Consider the following 16,880-nt stretch of genomic DNA (forward strand, 5'->3'; position numbering starts at 1 on the left):
TGTATTGTTCCCCCTAGTGTCAGTTTCTCTGCTTGTGCCAGGGTCAGGGCGGTGGCTGCCACTGCCCGCAGGCACGCTGGCCAGCCCTTGGCTACTTGGTCCAGTTATTTCGAAAAATATGCCACCGGACGTTTTCATGCTCCTAGCAGCTGTGTGAGTACTTCCAGGGCCACCTCCTTTCGTTCATGTACATACAACTGAAATGGCTTGGAGAGATCTGGCAGACCTAGAGCCGGGGCTTCCATTAGCTTTTTTTTTAGGATTTTAAATGCCCTGTCAGCCTCTGGGGTCCAATGAAAGGGGTCATGGTCTGCTCCTTTTACACAGTCGTACAGGGGTCTAGCCTATAGTTCAAACTCTGGGATTTATATTCTACAGAAGCCTGCCATCCCCAGAAATGCTCTGAGCCGCTTGCGATTACTCGGGATAGGAACTTGGCATATGGCTTTTATTTTTTTATTTGAAAGCTGGCGTTCCCCCTGCTGTATGTAGAACCCGAGGTACTGTACCTGCGGGAGAGCAATCTGAGCCTTACTTCGTGCTACCCGATATCCTTGGAGTCCCACAAAATTCAGGAGACTAAAAAATTTATTTCTTCATTTCCCACCCGCATTTTTACTCGGGGTTCCGGGGGTAGGATGATCTGTTTCCCCTGACACCCTTATTTTTGTTTTTTTATCGCCATCATAGAGGTACTTCCCCTTTTCTTTTTGTTTGGGCACTTATTTTTTTAGTGTCCCTCTTGCCGACACAGGGCACACTGATTGCGCCCCAATCGTCTTTTTCGCGGGCCTGGACGTCTGTGGCCACGGCCCCCTTTTTTTTGTTTACTTTTCTTCGTGCCTGCCTGCACTGCCGCTACCATTAATTTTACTTGCTTTTTTTTTTTACTTCTTTTAAACTATGCACTTGATTTGCTGCTTCTAAAATCTGTGCCATGGTCATACTTATCAAATCCTCCTTTTTCTGTAGCTTTCTCTTAATGTCGGGGGCTGCCCTGCTTGTAAATAGTTTTTTAATAATTGCCTCAGTTTGTGGATTATTAGGATCTGCATTGGTATACTGTTGGATCGTGTTTCGAATGTGCTGCAAAAAAGCTCCAGGGCTTTCCTTTGGATCCTGCACTACCTTCTATGGTTTAGTTTAATTATTCTGTCTGACAGCTGCATGACGGAGTCTATACAGTAGCAGCTCCTTATAGAAGGTGTGGTGGGTCATAGCCTGATTGTCATTTGGGTCCCACCTAGGATTTTTTATAGGAACTTGATTATCTGGGATCGGGACATTGTTACGGTCTTGGTCATATCGCCTTTTCGCTTTTTTCCTTGCTTTAGCTATGACCTGTTCTTGTTTAACCTCAGTCAATAATGTTTGCTGAAGGACATTACAATCATCCCAGCCTGGCTTGTAGCTGCTAAGACATCCCTCAAAGACCGATACCAACTTGCTTGGGTTGATAGAAAATTCTCCATCCTGTGCTTTGAAAGCGGCCAGAGGTCCAGAGGTCCAGAGGTCCATAGGATTAAAAGATGCATGAGTATAGACCTGCATGGTAAGAGCTTGTCCTTTCTATTGCATTAGGGGCGATTTTAGTCGTGGTAAGTAACGGGTATAATCCAGCAGATGGAGCCTGAACCCCACTATGAGCTTCACTAAGAATCTTACTTTGAGCCTCGCTCTGTGTGGGTGTAGGGGCCGAAGGAGACACCGGATCTGCCATTACATTTGGGGTGGGGATCCGGGGACTGACATTAATTGCTACAGGGCCAATCGGGGTTAAATTACAGCATTGTAAAATATCAGTACGAGACTATAAGGTTATAAACAAGTAAGCATACGAATGCTTATTCTACTTCCCCGTTCGCTGACAGAACAGGAGTAACTGGAGGATTGTATTATGATTTAGTGATCCTCCGGGAGGCCACTGTTCTTGGTCCTCTAATTGGTACTGAGGCCAGTCAACTGTACAAAATCGCTTTAATTTACCCTTAGTCATTGGATCTGATCCAAATATCTTCCAATTTACTAAAATACACTCTAGGGGCGTGCATCGTACCGTACCTCCCGTGCTCTGTTCCTGTCCGATACCTACAGGGTAACTGTGGGCGTCCCCAGGTTCCAACAGAGCATATAATCCGGATTTCAAAAGGTTCCTACCTTATCCAAGGGACCGGTTCCCCAACATCGCCCGCAGCTGTTCCTCCCCTATATCCAAGGAACAGGTTCCTCACCGTCTCCCACAGCTGCTTCTCCACTATGTGAGTGTCTTGCACCGTCGTTCCCTCCGGGGTTGATCAAACTCCTTCTCCTCTGAGGCCCCCAATGAACTCACCGGTGTGTGCTGGGCGTCGGTTGTTGCTGCAATCCTCGACTTCCAGAAGGGATCTGGGCAAGGCTAAATTGCATCCTCGTCACCCCACGTTGGGACTCCAAAAGCTGTTGCCGGCACCCAGTGCCAGAGGCGAACAACAGCGGGGGGGGGGGGGGGGTTCGTTACCCGGTGTGCGTCACTCAATAATCACAACGGGGTGGGGAAGCAGAAAAGTTTATTTGCAGCTGCAAACAAGGTACAGGGAGAATAGAATCTCAAATCCTGCACATCAGAGCAGGTCATTACACACATTTATATTCCTCAATGCTACTGCACTACACATCAGCCAATCAAAACTTTGCACAAATACTCTGCCTTTCTTATATGGGTTAGGACAATGTTTATTTCCTGCAACCTCTAACAAGCATTCCTAGCAACTTAAAGAACCAGCACATCCTGTCTGGCCTTGTAGCTCTCTCTCCTATTATCTTTAACTTGGCGTCAGCAAACCTTACACTATGGGGCATTGTCTGCATCTGCAACATTGTTTTAAGAGCAAAAGAGCTTACTCAAACCAGCCAGGCCTGAATTCTATTAAGGGGGGTTGAGAAGAAGCCCTTAGGCCTTTAGCAGGGAGACCTCTTCGACCCTTATGGCCTTCCATCTCCTCAACTTAACTAGTGGCTATGCCCTGGGGTCTCCAACAGAGGTAAATGGAAAAGGGGATGTAACCAAAGGTAGATGGGGCCAGACTAACCTGAGCTCTTTCTTTGAGCTGAGAACTGGTTGTTTAGAGAAGGGAAATGCAGCAGATCTAATATACTTGGACTTCAGTAAAGCATTTGATACGGTATCACGTGGGAAATTCTTAGCTAAATTAGAGAAGACGGGGATCAGTACAAGAATTGTAAGGCGGGTAAGGAACCAATTAAAGGGGAGAAGTCTGGAAACTCAACTATGGGATCGGAGGGAAGTTCCTAATGGAGTTCTTCAAGGATCTGTTTTGGGATCCATCTTCATTAATCTCTTTATTAATGGTGTTAACCCAAAAAGTAGGAGAGTGATAACAAAACTTACTGATGATTAAAAAGCTGGGAAACATGGTCTGTCCAGAGGGGGTAGAATATTATACAGGAAGATCTGGATGACCTTGAAGACTGGAGTACCAGAAGAAGGATGACATTTAAAGGTACCAGGTGCAAAATCCTGCACTTAGGGTCTAATAAGAAGAATTTCTTCTTGATGCTGGGGCTCATCAGTTGGAGGTGACAGAGGAGGGGCGAGACCTTGATGTGTTGGTTGATTATACGGTGACTGAGCCACCCATGTGATGTGGCCATGAAAAAGGCAAATGTGATGCTAGGATACATCAGCTGAGGCACTTCCAGTCGAGACAGAGAAGTACGAAAGTACATGGCCCTGGAGAGCCCTCCTCTAGAATCCTGTGTATGATTCTGATCATTCGAGAAAGATGAATTCAGAGTGAAACAGGTACAGAGAAGAGTTCTCAGGATGATCAGGGAATGGAGGGCCTGTCTCACGAGAGAAGGCTGGGAGAGCTGGGCTGGTTTAGTCTAGCAAAACAAAGGCTGAGAGGGGATCTGATGGCTCTCCATAAATACATCGGGGTAAAGACCAGGGAGGGTGGAGAGCTGTTCTAGCTAAAGGACAATGTAGGCCCAAGAACAAAGGCGAATCAACTGGCCAAGAACAAGTTCAGGCTGGGAGATTAGAAAGTTTCTAACCATTTGAGGAGGGAGGTTCTGGAACAGCCTCCCAATAGGGGCAAACTTTATTAGTTGTAAGAGAGCATTGGACACATTTGAGTGTGACTGTATGAGAGGGTTGCTTGTGGGATGGGGGTGGACTGGGCAACCCTGAGGGTCTTGTCTGGTATATGTCTTATGGTCCCAAGTCTCTTGCTTCAGCTGGTCACATGCAGGGGTCAGGAAGAGATGTTCCTCGCCAGTGTATTCTGGGTTCGGCGGAGTGTGTGTAAGGCGGGTAAGGAACAGAAAGGAAGTCCTGCTGGAGCTGCGAATGGGTTTGGCTGGTGTGGGGTTGCAATTGGCGTGTTACTAATGAAGGGTGAAGCCTTGAGTTATGGAGCTCACTCGAAGTGAGTGCCAAGGAAACCCGCACACCGCCCCGCTGTGTATCCTGTATCTGTCACAGAAGGAGTGAAGAGAATCAAGAGAGCTGTCTGGGGTGACCTAAGGCCAGAACCGCAGGGGGCTCTGGGGAGGCAAAGGAATATTGACAAAACTGGGCTAGCAGGGAGCTGCTGGTCGGGATGAGGGGCATGAGATCTTTGTCTACAGTGAAATGGTTGTCCAATTCGGTTCCTAATTTGATGTTTTTGCCTTCATCCCTCCACCTGCATGAGCAGCACAAACCTCTGTGCACTTGGCCTCTAACCCAGCCGCAGGGCTCTGTGCTTGTAGATTTCAACCATGCTTCGTACTTTGCTGTGAATATCACATTGCAGCTGCCAATGGGAGATGCTGCCAGGGATTTCTATGGAGCAGCAGATAGCCCAAAAGCCAGGGCTCCGACGGAGCCCCAAGACGACCCTGACAGCAGCGACATGGAGGAGATGGAGGTGGAGGAGATGGGAGAATGGGAGGGCGAGGAGATGGATGTGGATTAGAACATCTCGGATTTGAGAAGTGCTGGGTGTGCATATGGCACCATACGATGCACCCACACGAGAGGGGCTTCCTCACCTCTCACTGTTTACAGAGCTAGGCATCTCAGGGGTTCTCTTATATATATTTTATTATTCCTTTCTTCTTTGCACTTACACACTTTGAGCAGATTTAGGAATGAATAAATGTTCCGTTTCCAGTGGTGCCAACAGCTCTGGGATTCGGACACGATACGGGAACAGTAGGGTAACGTGCATCAAATCTCTTCAATCCAGACAGCGTGATCAGCATGGGCAGCAGGTGTCATGGGGCTGTGGGCACGGAGGTTGCAGTGCCCCGGGGCTGGGGTCTCGCCCCCCGACCTCTGCCATCCAGTGCTGGGGCTGTGGGCTGTGGTGAGGGTGCTTTGGGCTCCTGCGGGGGAGAGGTAGGTAGAAGGGGAGGGAGGCGGGCAGAAGGGGAGTGGCGGGACCTCAGGCACAAGGGGAAGGGCCAGGGGCTAGGCTTCCTGGGTGGCCAACTCACTGGCAGCCAGTGCTGATCGCAGAGTAGACAAATGATCGTCAGGCTTTGTGCTGACCAGGTCTAAGTCAGAGCAGCCTTGGGGCTGCTCTAATGTACATTCTGCTCCACATAGGCCCGGGTAAGCTGAGAATAGCTGTACTACAATGCCTTCTGGCCATGGGAAGCAGGGCAGTTGAGGCCTTTCCACCAGCCAGGGAAGCCTCTATCTGCAGGTATCCTCTGAGGGTATTGACCCTGTGACATTGCACTTCATAAGCTTTATAAAAATGTTTAAGTGTGAATACGATGTAACTGGAATATGCTTTATGCAAAAGGTCTCTATAAGTTTTGTAATGAGACCTTACAAATCTACTGAGTGTGTTCATCCTATTTGGATGAATGTGTCATTCTTGTATCTGAAATTAGGAATATGAGATATCACTCTGAGGTCCTACTGTAGTTATGCAAAGTGTGGGCCATTAATGGTGGCTTAGAATCTTGATGGCTCCCATTAGCTAGGACAACTGACTGTAGATGGCTCTGTTCACCTGCAAGCCTTCACCGCATACGTGCGGGCCAGTCCTGAAAGAATGGAGGGGGGCTCACAGGACATGTGAACATGTCACATGATACTTGAATCCGTCTTTAACCTGGTGCTTTTCCATTTAGAAGGAGGAGTGGAAACCCAGAGAGACCGTGAGAGGATTCCCGCCTTGTGCCAAAGATATCAAAGGGAGTGGAACAGAACAAAGGGGGCTGCCAGTCATAAGAAATCCCCGAGTTACCACCTGAGCTGGAACAAGGCTGTACCAGGGGAAAGGATTGGGCCCAGACTGGAGGGAGTCCAGTCTGGGAAAGAAGCTTATTGGAACATCTCTCAGGGTGAGATTTATCAGTATTCCGTTTCTTAATGTATTAGGCTTAGACTTACGTGTTTTGTTTTATTTTTCCTGGTAACTTATTTGTTCTGTCTGTTATTACTTGAAACCATTTAAATCCTACTTTTTATATTTAATGAAATCACTTTTGTTTATTAATTAACCCAGAGTAAGTGATTAATACCTGGGGGAGCAAACAGCTGGGCATCTCTCCCTATCAGTGTTATAGAGGGTGGACAATTTGAGTTTACCCTGTATAAACTTTATACAGAGTAAAACGGATTTATTTGGGGTTTGGATCCCATTGGGAGCTAGTTGCTGGAGACAGGTGACCTGTTGAGCAGTTTTGGGTTAAAGTCTGCAGCGTTGGGGGTGTGGCCCAGACCTGGGTCTGTGTTTGCAGCTGGCAAGCATGTCTGGCTCAACAAGGCAGGGTTCTGGAGTCCCAAGCTGGAAGGGAAAATGGGCTCAGAGGCAAATTCAGCACGTCAGGTGACAGGGCATTGCAGGTGTTCTCCTCACCCTGGTCGAATGCCTTGTGTGGGTTGTACCTGGGGGGTGCAGGGGTGGAATGAGCCGGGGACGTCTGCCCGTTTGAGTGATCCATAGCAGGCATACGAGGCACTTTTGGGGGAGCCTTGTCCAGGCCTGCCATGGGTCAGCTCTCTCAAACCACCACCCCTGGCAGCGCAAGCCTGACCTTCCAGCCCCCTGCAGGCCTCGCTCTCTGTGTACAGGTTAGCGATCGACACTCCCAAAACCTCTGAGCGTCCCTCGGGAGTGCTCAGCCCGTTCCCCGGAGCACATGCAGAACTGTGACTCTAATCCCACAGGCGCGGTCCACAGCAGCTTGTAAGATTCAATTCAGGCCAACCACTCTATTGAGAACACAGCAATTAGATATACAGAAAACAGGAATGAGTTTATTATCAAAGAACAGAGATGCAAGCGAGAGTGAATAAATACTGGTAACACCCATTGTTTCATGTTCTGTGTGTATATAAATCTCCCCATTGTATTTTCCACTGAATGCATCCGATGAAGTGAGCTGGAGCTCACGAAAGCTTATGCTCAAATAAATTGGTTAGTCTCTAAGGTGCCACAAGTCCTCCTTTTCTTTTTGCAAATACTGGAAAGTAATGGTAACATAGGATTTTGTTTTCTAACACTTTCTAGAGCCGGGGTTCTCACAAATTTTTGGCAGCCTCAGAATGAGGCTCTGACAATACTTAACTAACTGTAGGAAAAACAAACAAATAAATTACATGTGCATATTTACATAGGGATTTTTTGCAGACTCAATAATAAATATAAGGTACAGTTGTGTCTTATCTTTACTGGACCTAAACACAGAACAAACCAGTGCTTTGCACAGTCTTGTCTTTTTTGTTGTTCTTTTGCTTTTTTGGTCAAAGGTGGACGGCTGTACAACAATTCTGAACTAAATTTAAAAATGCTTTACATAATAGAAAGGATAATGACTAATAACGAAAGAATGTATCTGCCAATATGTCCAAAGTTTCTTTCACACAAAAAAAAACCCAGTCAACATAGCCCAGTAATAATAATGATAACAGTAACAACAAAATCTGAGCTGTTGCTGTTGTCTTTTCAGCTTGGTTTTTGCATCATTTAACAGCTTGCGCCTCTGAAGCTCACCGTAGTAATTTGGTTCAACTTCCCTTGCACAAGTGCTGTAGGGACGTTGCACGACATACATTTCAATTTGATGAATTTCTCTCTCACACTGCAACTTGTTCAGAAATGGAATCAGATGGCTTCGGAAACACAGGAAACTGCCTTTCCCCCTGGTGCTGAAGTGTTTCTTTTTCTTTCTATGTTTTGCTTTTCTTAGCAGAAGGTCCCAGAGGAGCCACCTGCTGTCACATTCAAGGTCATTTTCTGGCACTAGATTACCTGAAATACTTTCTGATACCCAGTCACATTTTAACTTTTTCACCTCCCTCCCCACCCCCATGAACAATCGCAACCTACCCAAACACCACGCAGTGAGATGGCCCATAGCCACTTACAGAGCTACAATAACATGAGATGTAAACACAGTGGTTAGAGGTCTATAAAATCATGAGTGGTGCAGAGAAAGTGACTAAGGAAAAGCTATTTACTTGTTCCCATAACACAAGAATTAGGGGCCACCAAATGAAATTAATGGGCACCAGGTTTAAAACAAATAAAAGGAAGTTCTTCCTCACACAGCGCACAGTCGACCTGTGGAACTCCTTGCCTGAGGAGGTTGTGAAGGCTAGGACTATAACAGGGTTTAAAAGAGAACTGGATAAATTCATGGAAGTTAAGTCCATGAATGGCTATTAGCTAGGATGGGTAAGGAATGGTGTCCCTAGCCTCTGTTTGTCAGAGGGTGGAGATGGATGGCGGGAGACAGATCACTTGATCATTGCCTGTTAGGTTCACTCCCTCTGGGGCACCTGGCGTTGGCCGCTGTTGGCAGACAGGATACTGGGCTGGATGGACCTTTGCTCTGACCCAGTATGGCCGTTCTTATGTTCTTAGCCAAAGAATACACTTTGTGACTTGAAAGAAAACCACACCTATGTAGCTCAGCTCTGCCGGCATGGTACTATTTAAAAGGGAGCACGCATGAAGATTTATGGCATTTAGAAGACACCTTTAATACTTAACATCTGAGCGATTGTTGGGGCACTTTGGAGGCTCTTGTGGCTGCAAAACAATCAGCTGCTGGCTGCATTTGAGAAATGCTGTTCTGGAGTCTAAATGAACAAGGCCTTCCCTTAGCCACATGCTGGGGAAATGAGGTAAGACTCCTTCTCATGAGATCACTCCCTCTCAGCTGCAGAGAAAAGCTTGACAACGTAACCCTGAGTTTAAAAGGTTCAAAAGCAGATGGCACATACGGAGTTTAAACGAGACACACTTATTGCTTGAGGGCCCCACTGCCTGATTTTGAGATCTTGGCTTGTTCAAGTAGGTGTGAGTTGTATAAGTGTCACTTCTAGGAGTCTCATTTTGAGCCCCTTTCGAGTGCGGTCTCTTTTCCCATCTGTCAAGGTTTCTTCCCCACTTTGAACTCTAAGGTACAAATGTGGGGACCTGCATGAAAACCTCCTAAGCTTACTTTACCAGCTTAGGTTAAAACTTCCCCAAGGTACAAACTATTTGACCCTTGGACTTCCACTGCCACCACCAAACGTTTAACCGGCTTTCTGGGAAAGTGTTGTTTGGAAACGTCTTTCCCCCCAAAATCCTCCCCAAAACCTTGCACCCCACTTCCTGGGGAACGTTTGGTAAAAATCCTCACCAATTTGCATAGGTGACCACAGACCCAAGCCCTTGGATCTTAGAACAATGACAAAAGGATTCAGTTCTTGAAAAGAAACATTTTAATAGAAGAAACAGTAAAAAGAAAAGGATCACCTCTGTAAGATCAGGACGGTAAATACCTTACAGGGTAATTAGATTCAAAACATAGAGAATCCCTCTAGGCAAAACCTTAGGTTACAAAAAGACACACGGACAGGAATATTCATTCTATTCAGCTCAACATATTTTATCAGCCATTTAAAGAAATCATAAGCTAACGCATATCTAGCTAGATTACTTACTAAGTTCTAAGACTCCATTCCTGTTCTGTCCCTGGCAAAAGCCTCACCCAGACAGACACAGACCCCTTTGATGTTCTCCCTCTTTCCAGCTTTTGAAAGTATCTTGTCTCCTCATTGGTCATTTTGGTCAGGTGCCAGCGAGGTTATCCTAGCTTCTTAACCCTTTACACGTGAAAGGATTTTTCCTCTGGCCAGGAGGGATTTTAAAGGTGTGTACCCTTCCCTTTATATTTATGACACCATCACATACACCTCAGGTTTGCTACAGATCCACCGTCTTCCCATGTAGCACCGTGAGCTGCTGACCCCTTTCTCGTCGTTCAGATACGCGCAGTCACCTCCTCCTCTTAAGTGAAACCTGCCACACAGAAGCCAGGGAGCTGCAGTCAGGCAGAGGCCGGGCATTTCACACCAGTCCCAGCCAGGGGAGCCGTTCTCCACAGTGCAGGCCTGAGTGTGGAGCAGCTACTCTCCCAGCCCCTCAGGAGCAGAGCTCAGGACAGCAGGGGCTTTGCAGAACCGCTGACTGTTCCTGACCCTCTATGCTGAGCAGGCCACAGGGGTGCTGAAGAATGGACAGTCCCCAGCAGGACAGAGAGAATTTGTTAGACTGATTGTCAAAAGGGACCGGCCCTCTAACAAGAGGGGCAGACCATCACCAGAACCAGACGACTGAGCAGGAAAAGCGGGGGACAGGAAGGATCTCGCCTCCTTGAAACACATGGAGCAGAACCAAGATGACACTGAAAGAAGAAATTGCATTCAGGGGTTTCCTTCTCCGTTGATCTATAACTCTTGAGCTTTCCATTGGGCATGGGGGAAAAAGAGAGTGTTGAAGAAGTTCCTTTGTGAAAGCATGTGTTCCTTGTTTGTAACCCTCACATAAGTCTCCCAGAGTTCATCTGGTGTGGAGGGTGGAGCTCTAGGGACAACATGCCTCTCGGGAGATTTGGGAGGGTTCAGCACTGGTTTTGGATCCTACAGCAGCTGATCTGCAGGGTCCCACATCCTAAGGAGCATACCAGACAGGGAGTCTGTACCCCAGGAGAATGCCACAGAGGCTCGAACTCAGGACAGTGTCTGGTAGCTCTTCAGACCCAGTGAGGCTGGAAGCAGGTGGGATCCAAAGGTTGGGTCCAATACAGCAGAATGGGGACTGTCCATTGGGGAGCCCTGACCCAGCGCCAAAAGAGCCTGATTTTTCAAAGTACTGAAGTAACCCAGACCAGAGAAGTGGGGGGGGGTCTCCATCCCCCTCTAATGGCTGGCCTGCAAAAGAGCTTTATCAACCGGGGGGGAGTTTCAGTTAAAGAAGTGGATTCTTTCGCTCCTATGGCAGAGGCTCATGCTTCTACTGCTGAAGTCCCAGGGTTCAAGCAGCGCTGGTTTTGTGATCACACTTGGAGCCCACTGAAACCCATCGCGGGGTGTTGGGCAGCCATCACTACTGTACCCCGTTCCCGTGGGAGCCCCAGGCGTCCAGCACCTGTGAACCGCAGGCTCCTTTAACATCGGTGCCTTGTTGCGGATTCAGAGGCCTCACCAGCCAAGTCACTCAAACCTGCCGGCTGCAATCCCCAGCGGGACCTGCACCTGCCATGCAGTGCTCGGCATGCTGCCCTCTCTAGCAGCCACTGTTAACCTGAGCTCCCTGCTGCCTCCTTTCCCCAGGGGGGGTCAGACACCCCAGGGACCTTGCTGAAGAGGGCTGGGGGAGAACAGCGAGTGTCCCAGCTGAAATCCCAGCGCGCAGCGAGGGCATCTCTGGCTATGGCGGGCTCTGTCTCCGGCCCAGCACCGTGCTGCGGGGAGGAGCTGAGAGTTCAGGGACACGCCGGCTCCCATCGGTCTCCGATACACGCAGGACGCGAACGGACCAGGGTCGTGTCTGGTGGTTTCACTAGCACTGAATGGTGGATCTACCTGAGCTCAAACCGCTCAGACACCAGAATCCCCAAGCCCAGGGAATTAGTCCAGAGGGGTGAGAGAGACTCACAGGTGGTTGAATTTGGTGCCATTGGCCCATTTCCAGGGCTGACCCTGCTCCCTCCAGAGGCCGATCCAGTGGTCATAGACACCCTTATGGCGCAGCAGGAACGCCTTAAAGAAAGCTGAGGGACAGCAGGTATCAGCCCCACCTCCCATGCTCCCCCCCACCGCCCCTCCAGGGCTCTGTGCTGCAGAGAATCCCAGTCACATATTGAAGGGTGCTCAGTTTATTTTCAGGGGGGATTTTCCCCTCCCTCTTGCAAAGCACAAGATCCCCCGGGCAGTCTTAACCCTCCCACCGCACACAGCAGCCCCACCCCGGTGCTCCCAGTCACCCACACCCCAAGTCCCCCTGAGCTGGGGGCAGCTGTTGGGTCTGAGCTCTCTGCAGAGACGGCTCTTCTCACAGAGCAGCCACCGCTCACCCCAGCAAGGCAGGAGGAGGGAGGGAGGCAAGCTGAAGTGGGAGGGGTCAATGTGAAAGGATCCCCTCCTCCCCCGCCTCCTCAGCTGGCTGCTCCTTTCCCATCCCCACAACAGGAGCACTGGCTGGGTTCTCAGTCCCACTCCAGCAGCCAGCAGGCCAGGAGATGCTTGAGCCAGCCCTGCCCTAGACAGAAGCTGTCTCCCTATTTGGGGAGGGGGGCAGCGGAGAATGGGCAATCCCTGTGATCACACACAGACAGTAGGGCCCTGGGCCCAGCCAGGCCTGGCGTTCAGCGGCTGGAAGTTCATTCACTCCGGCCTCCCAGCACGGGAGGGCTCACAGCTGCTCCTCACCCCATGGGGCAGAGCCCAGGTCCTGCTGCAGCAGCCATCCCTGTGCCCAGATTAGTGTCTGGCAACTCGAGAGTCTCTCACCGTTTCCTGCTCACTGTCGATCCCAGCCAGGGAGGCACCCGGGGCAGAGCAGCGGCTTCGGCTGTCGGTCCAGCTCCCTTCCGTCTCTGAGAAATAGTAGCATTTCCCTCGGTATCCCATCCAGCCGTCCGGGCACGAGGGGCTCGCAGGGGGGCACAGATCAGCTGATGAAAGCTGAGAGGTCAGCGCTGAGAATGAGACAGTCACATGGAGGGTAAGAATTGCAACGAGAATTGGGCATTTGACTGGTACAAAAATTGGTCAACTGACCAGTCAAATCTGTCAAAGAGTGGTCAGATATTTTAAAATACCAATTTATCAGAATTGGTTACCTCCCGCCAGGAAGAAAAAAGAGCAAGACGTCATTGTCTCCAGTAGGTTTAGCTTTCGATAGATATGGATCTACCTAATTTTTTAAAAAATGTACTTCACTGAGTTATTTTAGCTCAGAAAAAAAAGGCAAAACAATGAAACCAAGTTCTGGAAAACACCAGTGAGGCTCCAAGACGCAATCCGAAAGGCAGGCTGCCTCCTACCCCCAGGGCTCTCGCTGGAGCATTTGACTGCGGCCAAACAGGCAGTCAATTGACCGGCTTGCCAAGCCCATTGGGACCCCCAGCTGGGGCTGGTCCACTGCAATCAGATGCAGGGGGACGGAGACGTTTGTCACTGTAAATTTGCCTGGCAAGAAGGATTCCAGGGACACTCCCAGCCTGCGAGGGACTGACACAGCTCAGAGCATTTCACCCCAGGCACAAGATCAACAGCTGGACGTTCAACCTAGCAACAAACAGCAGGTGAACAACTGAGAAGAATGTGGGAACTTTCACTCAGGGACATGAAAGCCACAAGGGGGCGCCAGAAACCACAGCCATGGGAAGTGACCTGTTGCACTGTGGGCCAGGAATGATGGAACTTAATTCACCTCCTACCTGCAGACTTTTCTCTCCCCAAACACAGCAGCAAGAAAGGCACTTTCTGGAAGCCCTCACGGCAGTGTAACCCTTTCAGAGCCATGAAAGAGCAGCAGTGGGGTCACCCATAAGTGACACCAAAGAGGATTTGAAAGGCCTGTCTAGTTGAGAGGAGTTGGACTCAAACCCCTCCAGATGTTTTCGAGCACGTCACTTTTGTTTGCACCACAGTAACTCGGTAGCTGGTTTTCAAGCCTTCCCATGTGGCTGGCGCTCAGCGAGGAACAGACACTCTAAGTTGGGAAGAGTTAGGAAACGTGGCAGCGGTGATCAGAAAGCGAGCATGTGTTCACCTCACTCACAAGGCATGTCTGACCCTGTAGATTTCACTGTCCAGTGCACGGTAGCCCACACCCCTGCCCTACTGAACTGAGCAGAGAAGTCAGTGACTAACAGTTGATGGCACAGGCTGTCTCCACCATCCATCTCCAGCTCAGATGCCACATGTTCTGCAGAGCTCCCTGCACCTGCAGGTGTGTAACCAACCTTAAGCTCACAGATTCCCACCTTACACAGCGAGAACCAATGCTGCCCATTGCAACAGCCTGCCATTACAGCAGGGAGCTGGGATTCAGGGCGCATCTGTATCCGAGCAATCTGCACCAGTATAATCACAGTGACGCAGTGACATCAGGGCAAACACCTCCTGGAGATGCGCTGGAGCAGTGCGGCTCGCTCTGGTAACTTCCTGCAGCAAACTGCACCAAGGCAAGCTCCTTTGTGCACCAGTGAGTGCGTCTGCTTTAGCGGTTTGCACCAATTCAACTACACGGACGTCATGACATCGGCACAGAGGATTCCTAATGCAGACGGACCTGGATTCAATCCCCTCTGCCAGCTGCTAAACCCTCCTGGGGCCCAGTGATCGGATCCCAGGACAATAGAGAAATCCCACCCCCGACATTCCCCAGCACGCCCTGCCCCTGACAATGGGGGGATACAACAGGGTTCATGTTCACCGCAAACAGACGCCCTCTGCATGAGCACACGCTGTCTGTGCAGCCCGGGGGAGTGAATGGTGCTAAGGGACCCTTCATGGCCAAGCTCAGCGATTGGGGAGTTTCCACACTGCGCTGGTGGAGGGGTCTTGACTTAATTCTATGGCTCATTTCAATAACATGGCAGCACCTGCCGCCCGGCCACAGGCGTGACCTGAAGATCCAGGAAGGCCAAGCTGGTAACCTCAGAGTAACACAGGGAAGGCAAAGAGCTCAGGGTTGCACTGCATCCTGTCCCACTGGACACCCTGGTCAGGGACTGCTTCATGGCGCGTGGCAAAGGTGACTTGGGTCCAAAGTGCTCAGAGATGGGCTGGGGGGGCTAATGTCAGTCAGATCGTCCTGACACAGAGAGTGCCCAGGTGCAGGGGTCTGGGAGGAAGATCCCCCAGGAATCCTCTGTCCCAGGGGCAGAAGCCGGACAGGCCGGGAGGAGAGAGTGAGTGTGGCAGGTCACGGGGGAATGGGATGGGCGGAGATCATAGATGGAGGGGAAGGGAGCGGGGCGGAAGCTGGGAACTCACCTGCCAGAGCAATGATGGCAGCAATCAACGCAGACCATACAACTATCACTGCAACCACAACTCTACAGGTTGGACTTTTCTTGCAGTTCCAAGGAGGGTCTGAAACAGAAAGACCCGTCAGGCAGGGCTGGGAGGACACGTCTCACTGACAGCACCAGGGCTGGAGCTGCCCTGCAACATGCACCGTTCTAGTCTAGTTTTTGTAAAGCTCTCCAACACCACTTTCTACAAACCATTACCCTCTGATCCCACTGAGGGTTTCCAAAAGTTAGTGCCTGTCTCACCCACCGCAACCTGCAAGGTCTCGTGCCAGCAAAGGGAAGCTGCTCCCAGATCTGGAGCTGCATTCGCATGTCCTGAGGGCTGTCCTGCACCATGGTCACTACGGGCAGGTAGGTCATCAACCTCCATCTCTGTCCCAGCTGCAGGATGGCCTCTGGTTCCTGCTCCCTCAGGCACCTGGAGATACTGAAAAAGGGGTGGGGTTGGCAGAACAGGAGAACACCCCATGAGGTTAAGAAATGGCAGTGAGAGCCTTTTCCCTCCCTGGGAGATTATGGTGTCCCTCTGTGGGGACTCCCTTCCTGGCAGATGCTAGTGAGCTATTGAAAGAGCTCAGCCTGTTTAGATTATAAAAAAGATTGGGTGGTGACATCATTGAAGTGTTGAAGTGACTTCATGGAGAGAAAATATTGGGTATTAAAGGGCTCATTAATCTATCAGAGAAAAGCATAACAAGACCCAGTGGCTGGAAACTCAAAAGAGACCAATTCGTATTAGAAAGAGGGCACACATATTCAACAGTGAGGACGAATCACCAAAGGAAGAAACTAGAAAGGGAAGTGGTGGGAATTCCCCACCTCTTGATGTCTTCTAATGAAGACTAGATGCCTTTCTGGAACGTGTGTAGTCAAAAATTAGCTCCTATGCTGTACAGAAAGCATGTGATATGCAGGGGGTCAGATGACACGCTCTAATGGTCTCTTCTGTCCATAAAGTCTGCTAATTGATGAAAAATGAGCAAGCATGGGGAGAAGCCTCTGATGTTTTACTGTGTTCGGCTTGAGCCCACAATGAACGCTCATTGAGAGGGGTGATCCAGGGGAAGCAGCTCAAACATCCAATGTGGCTGGACAGGGGCAGGACATCAGCACTGCAGGGGAGGGGTGGGTGTGGCAGTGACATCACAAGGGCCTTTGGCAGGACCTCAGCCTATTGGACAAAGGTGGTAGGGAGGCGATGACCTCACAGAGAGATCTTGACATCAGCCAGGCAGGACAGGGGTGCAGGACAGGGGCCACCTCGGAGATCCCTGTGGCTTTGCTTCAGCACGTCTCCTTCTCGAGGTCTCTCCTAGAGGACTGAGAGAGCATTCACTTTCACATTCGTGAGCGCAAGGAGGACCCTCTTCGGAGTTTTCTCCTTTTCTTTTAGTGGATTTGCTCGAAAACAGACGTCCCTGTATAGAAGGTAAGAGCCTCGGAGAGGTTTGGAACCTGTTCAGTCTGATCCATCAGGTGTCGGCTGATTTTTAGGAATGGAAAACACTAGATTGCGGGGGCAGCATTTTATTTCCGACCTAAGACTTTGT

The 16,880-nt window shown here is 49.8% G+C and overlaps 2 protein-coding genes across 6 annotated transcripts in view; both read right to left on the bottom strand.

The window, feature by feature from the left end:
- Positions 1-16,880, bottom strand: part of LOC140898275 (butyrophilin-like protein 2) — a 1,102,357-nt gene that overhangs the window by 957,045 nt on the left and 128,432 nt on the right. The window lies entirely within an intron of this gene.
- Positions 8,627-15,469, bottom strand: LOC140897997 (C-type lectin domain family 2 member D-like). Its single transcript, XM_073311364.1, has 6 exons — positions 15,436-15,469; positions 15,290-15,388; positions 12,794-12,981; positions 11,940-12,043; positions 10,184-10,301; positions 8,627-9,381 (listed from the first exon to the last, which is right to left on the bottom strand). Exons 1-6 carry the CDS (start codon positions 15,467-15,469, stop codon positions 9,343-9,345), a joined length of 582 nt encoding a protein of 193 aa, XP_073167465.1. The 3' UTR covers positions 8,627-9,342.

The sequence above is a fragment of the Lepidochelys kempii genome, chromosome 14 (assembly GCF_965140265.1).
Source record: "Lepidochelys kempii isolate rLepKem1 chromosome 14, rLepKem1.hap2, whole genome shotgun sequence".
Taxonomy (NCBI): Eukaryota; Metazoa; Chordata; order Testudines; family Cheloniidae; genus Lepidochelys; species Lepidochelys kempii.

What these genes read in the sequence shown, in the direction of transcription:
- LOC140897997 (XM_073311364.1), bottom strand. Translation starts at nt 15,469, where the DNA reads ATGTTGCAGGGCAGCTCCAGCCCTGGTGCTGTCA. An exon ending in CTCCAGCCCTGGTGCTGTCA is followed by an intron (nt 15,389 to 15,435) that starts GTGAGACGTGTC and finishes TTTCTGTTTCAG; the next exon opens with ACCCTCCTTGGAACTGCAAG. An exon ending in TGCCATCATTGCTCTGGCAG is followed by an intron (nt 12,982 to 15,289) that starts GTGAGTTCCCAG and finishes TCTCATTCTCAG; the next exon opens with CGCTGACCTCTCAGCTTTCA.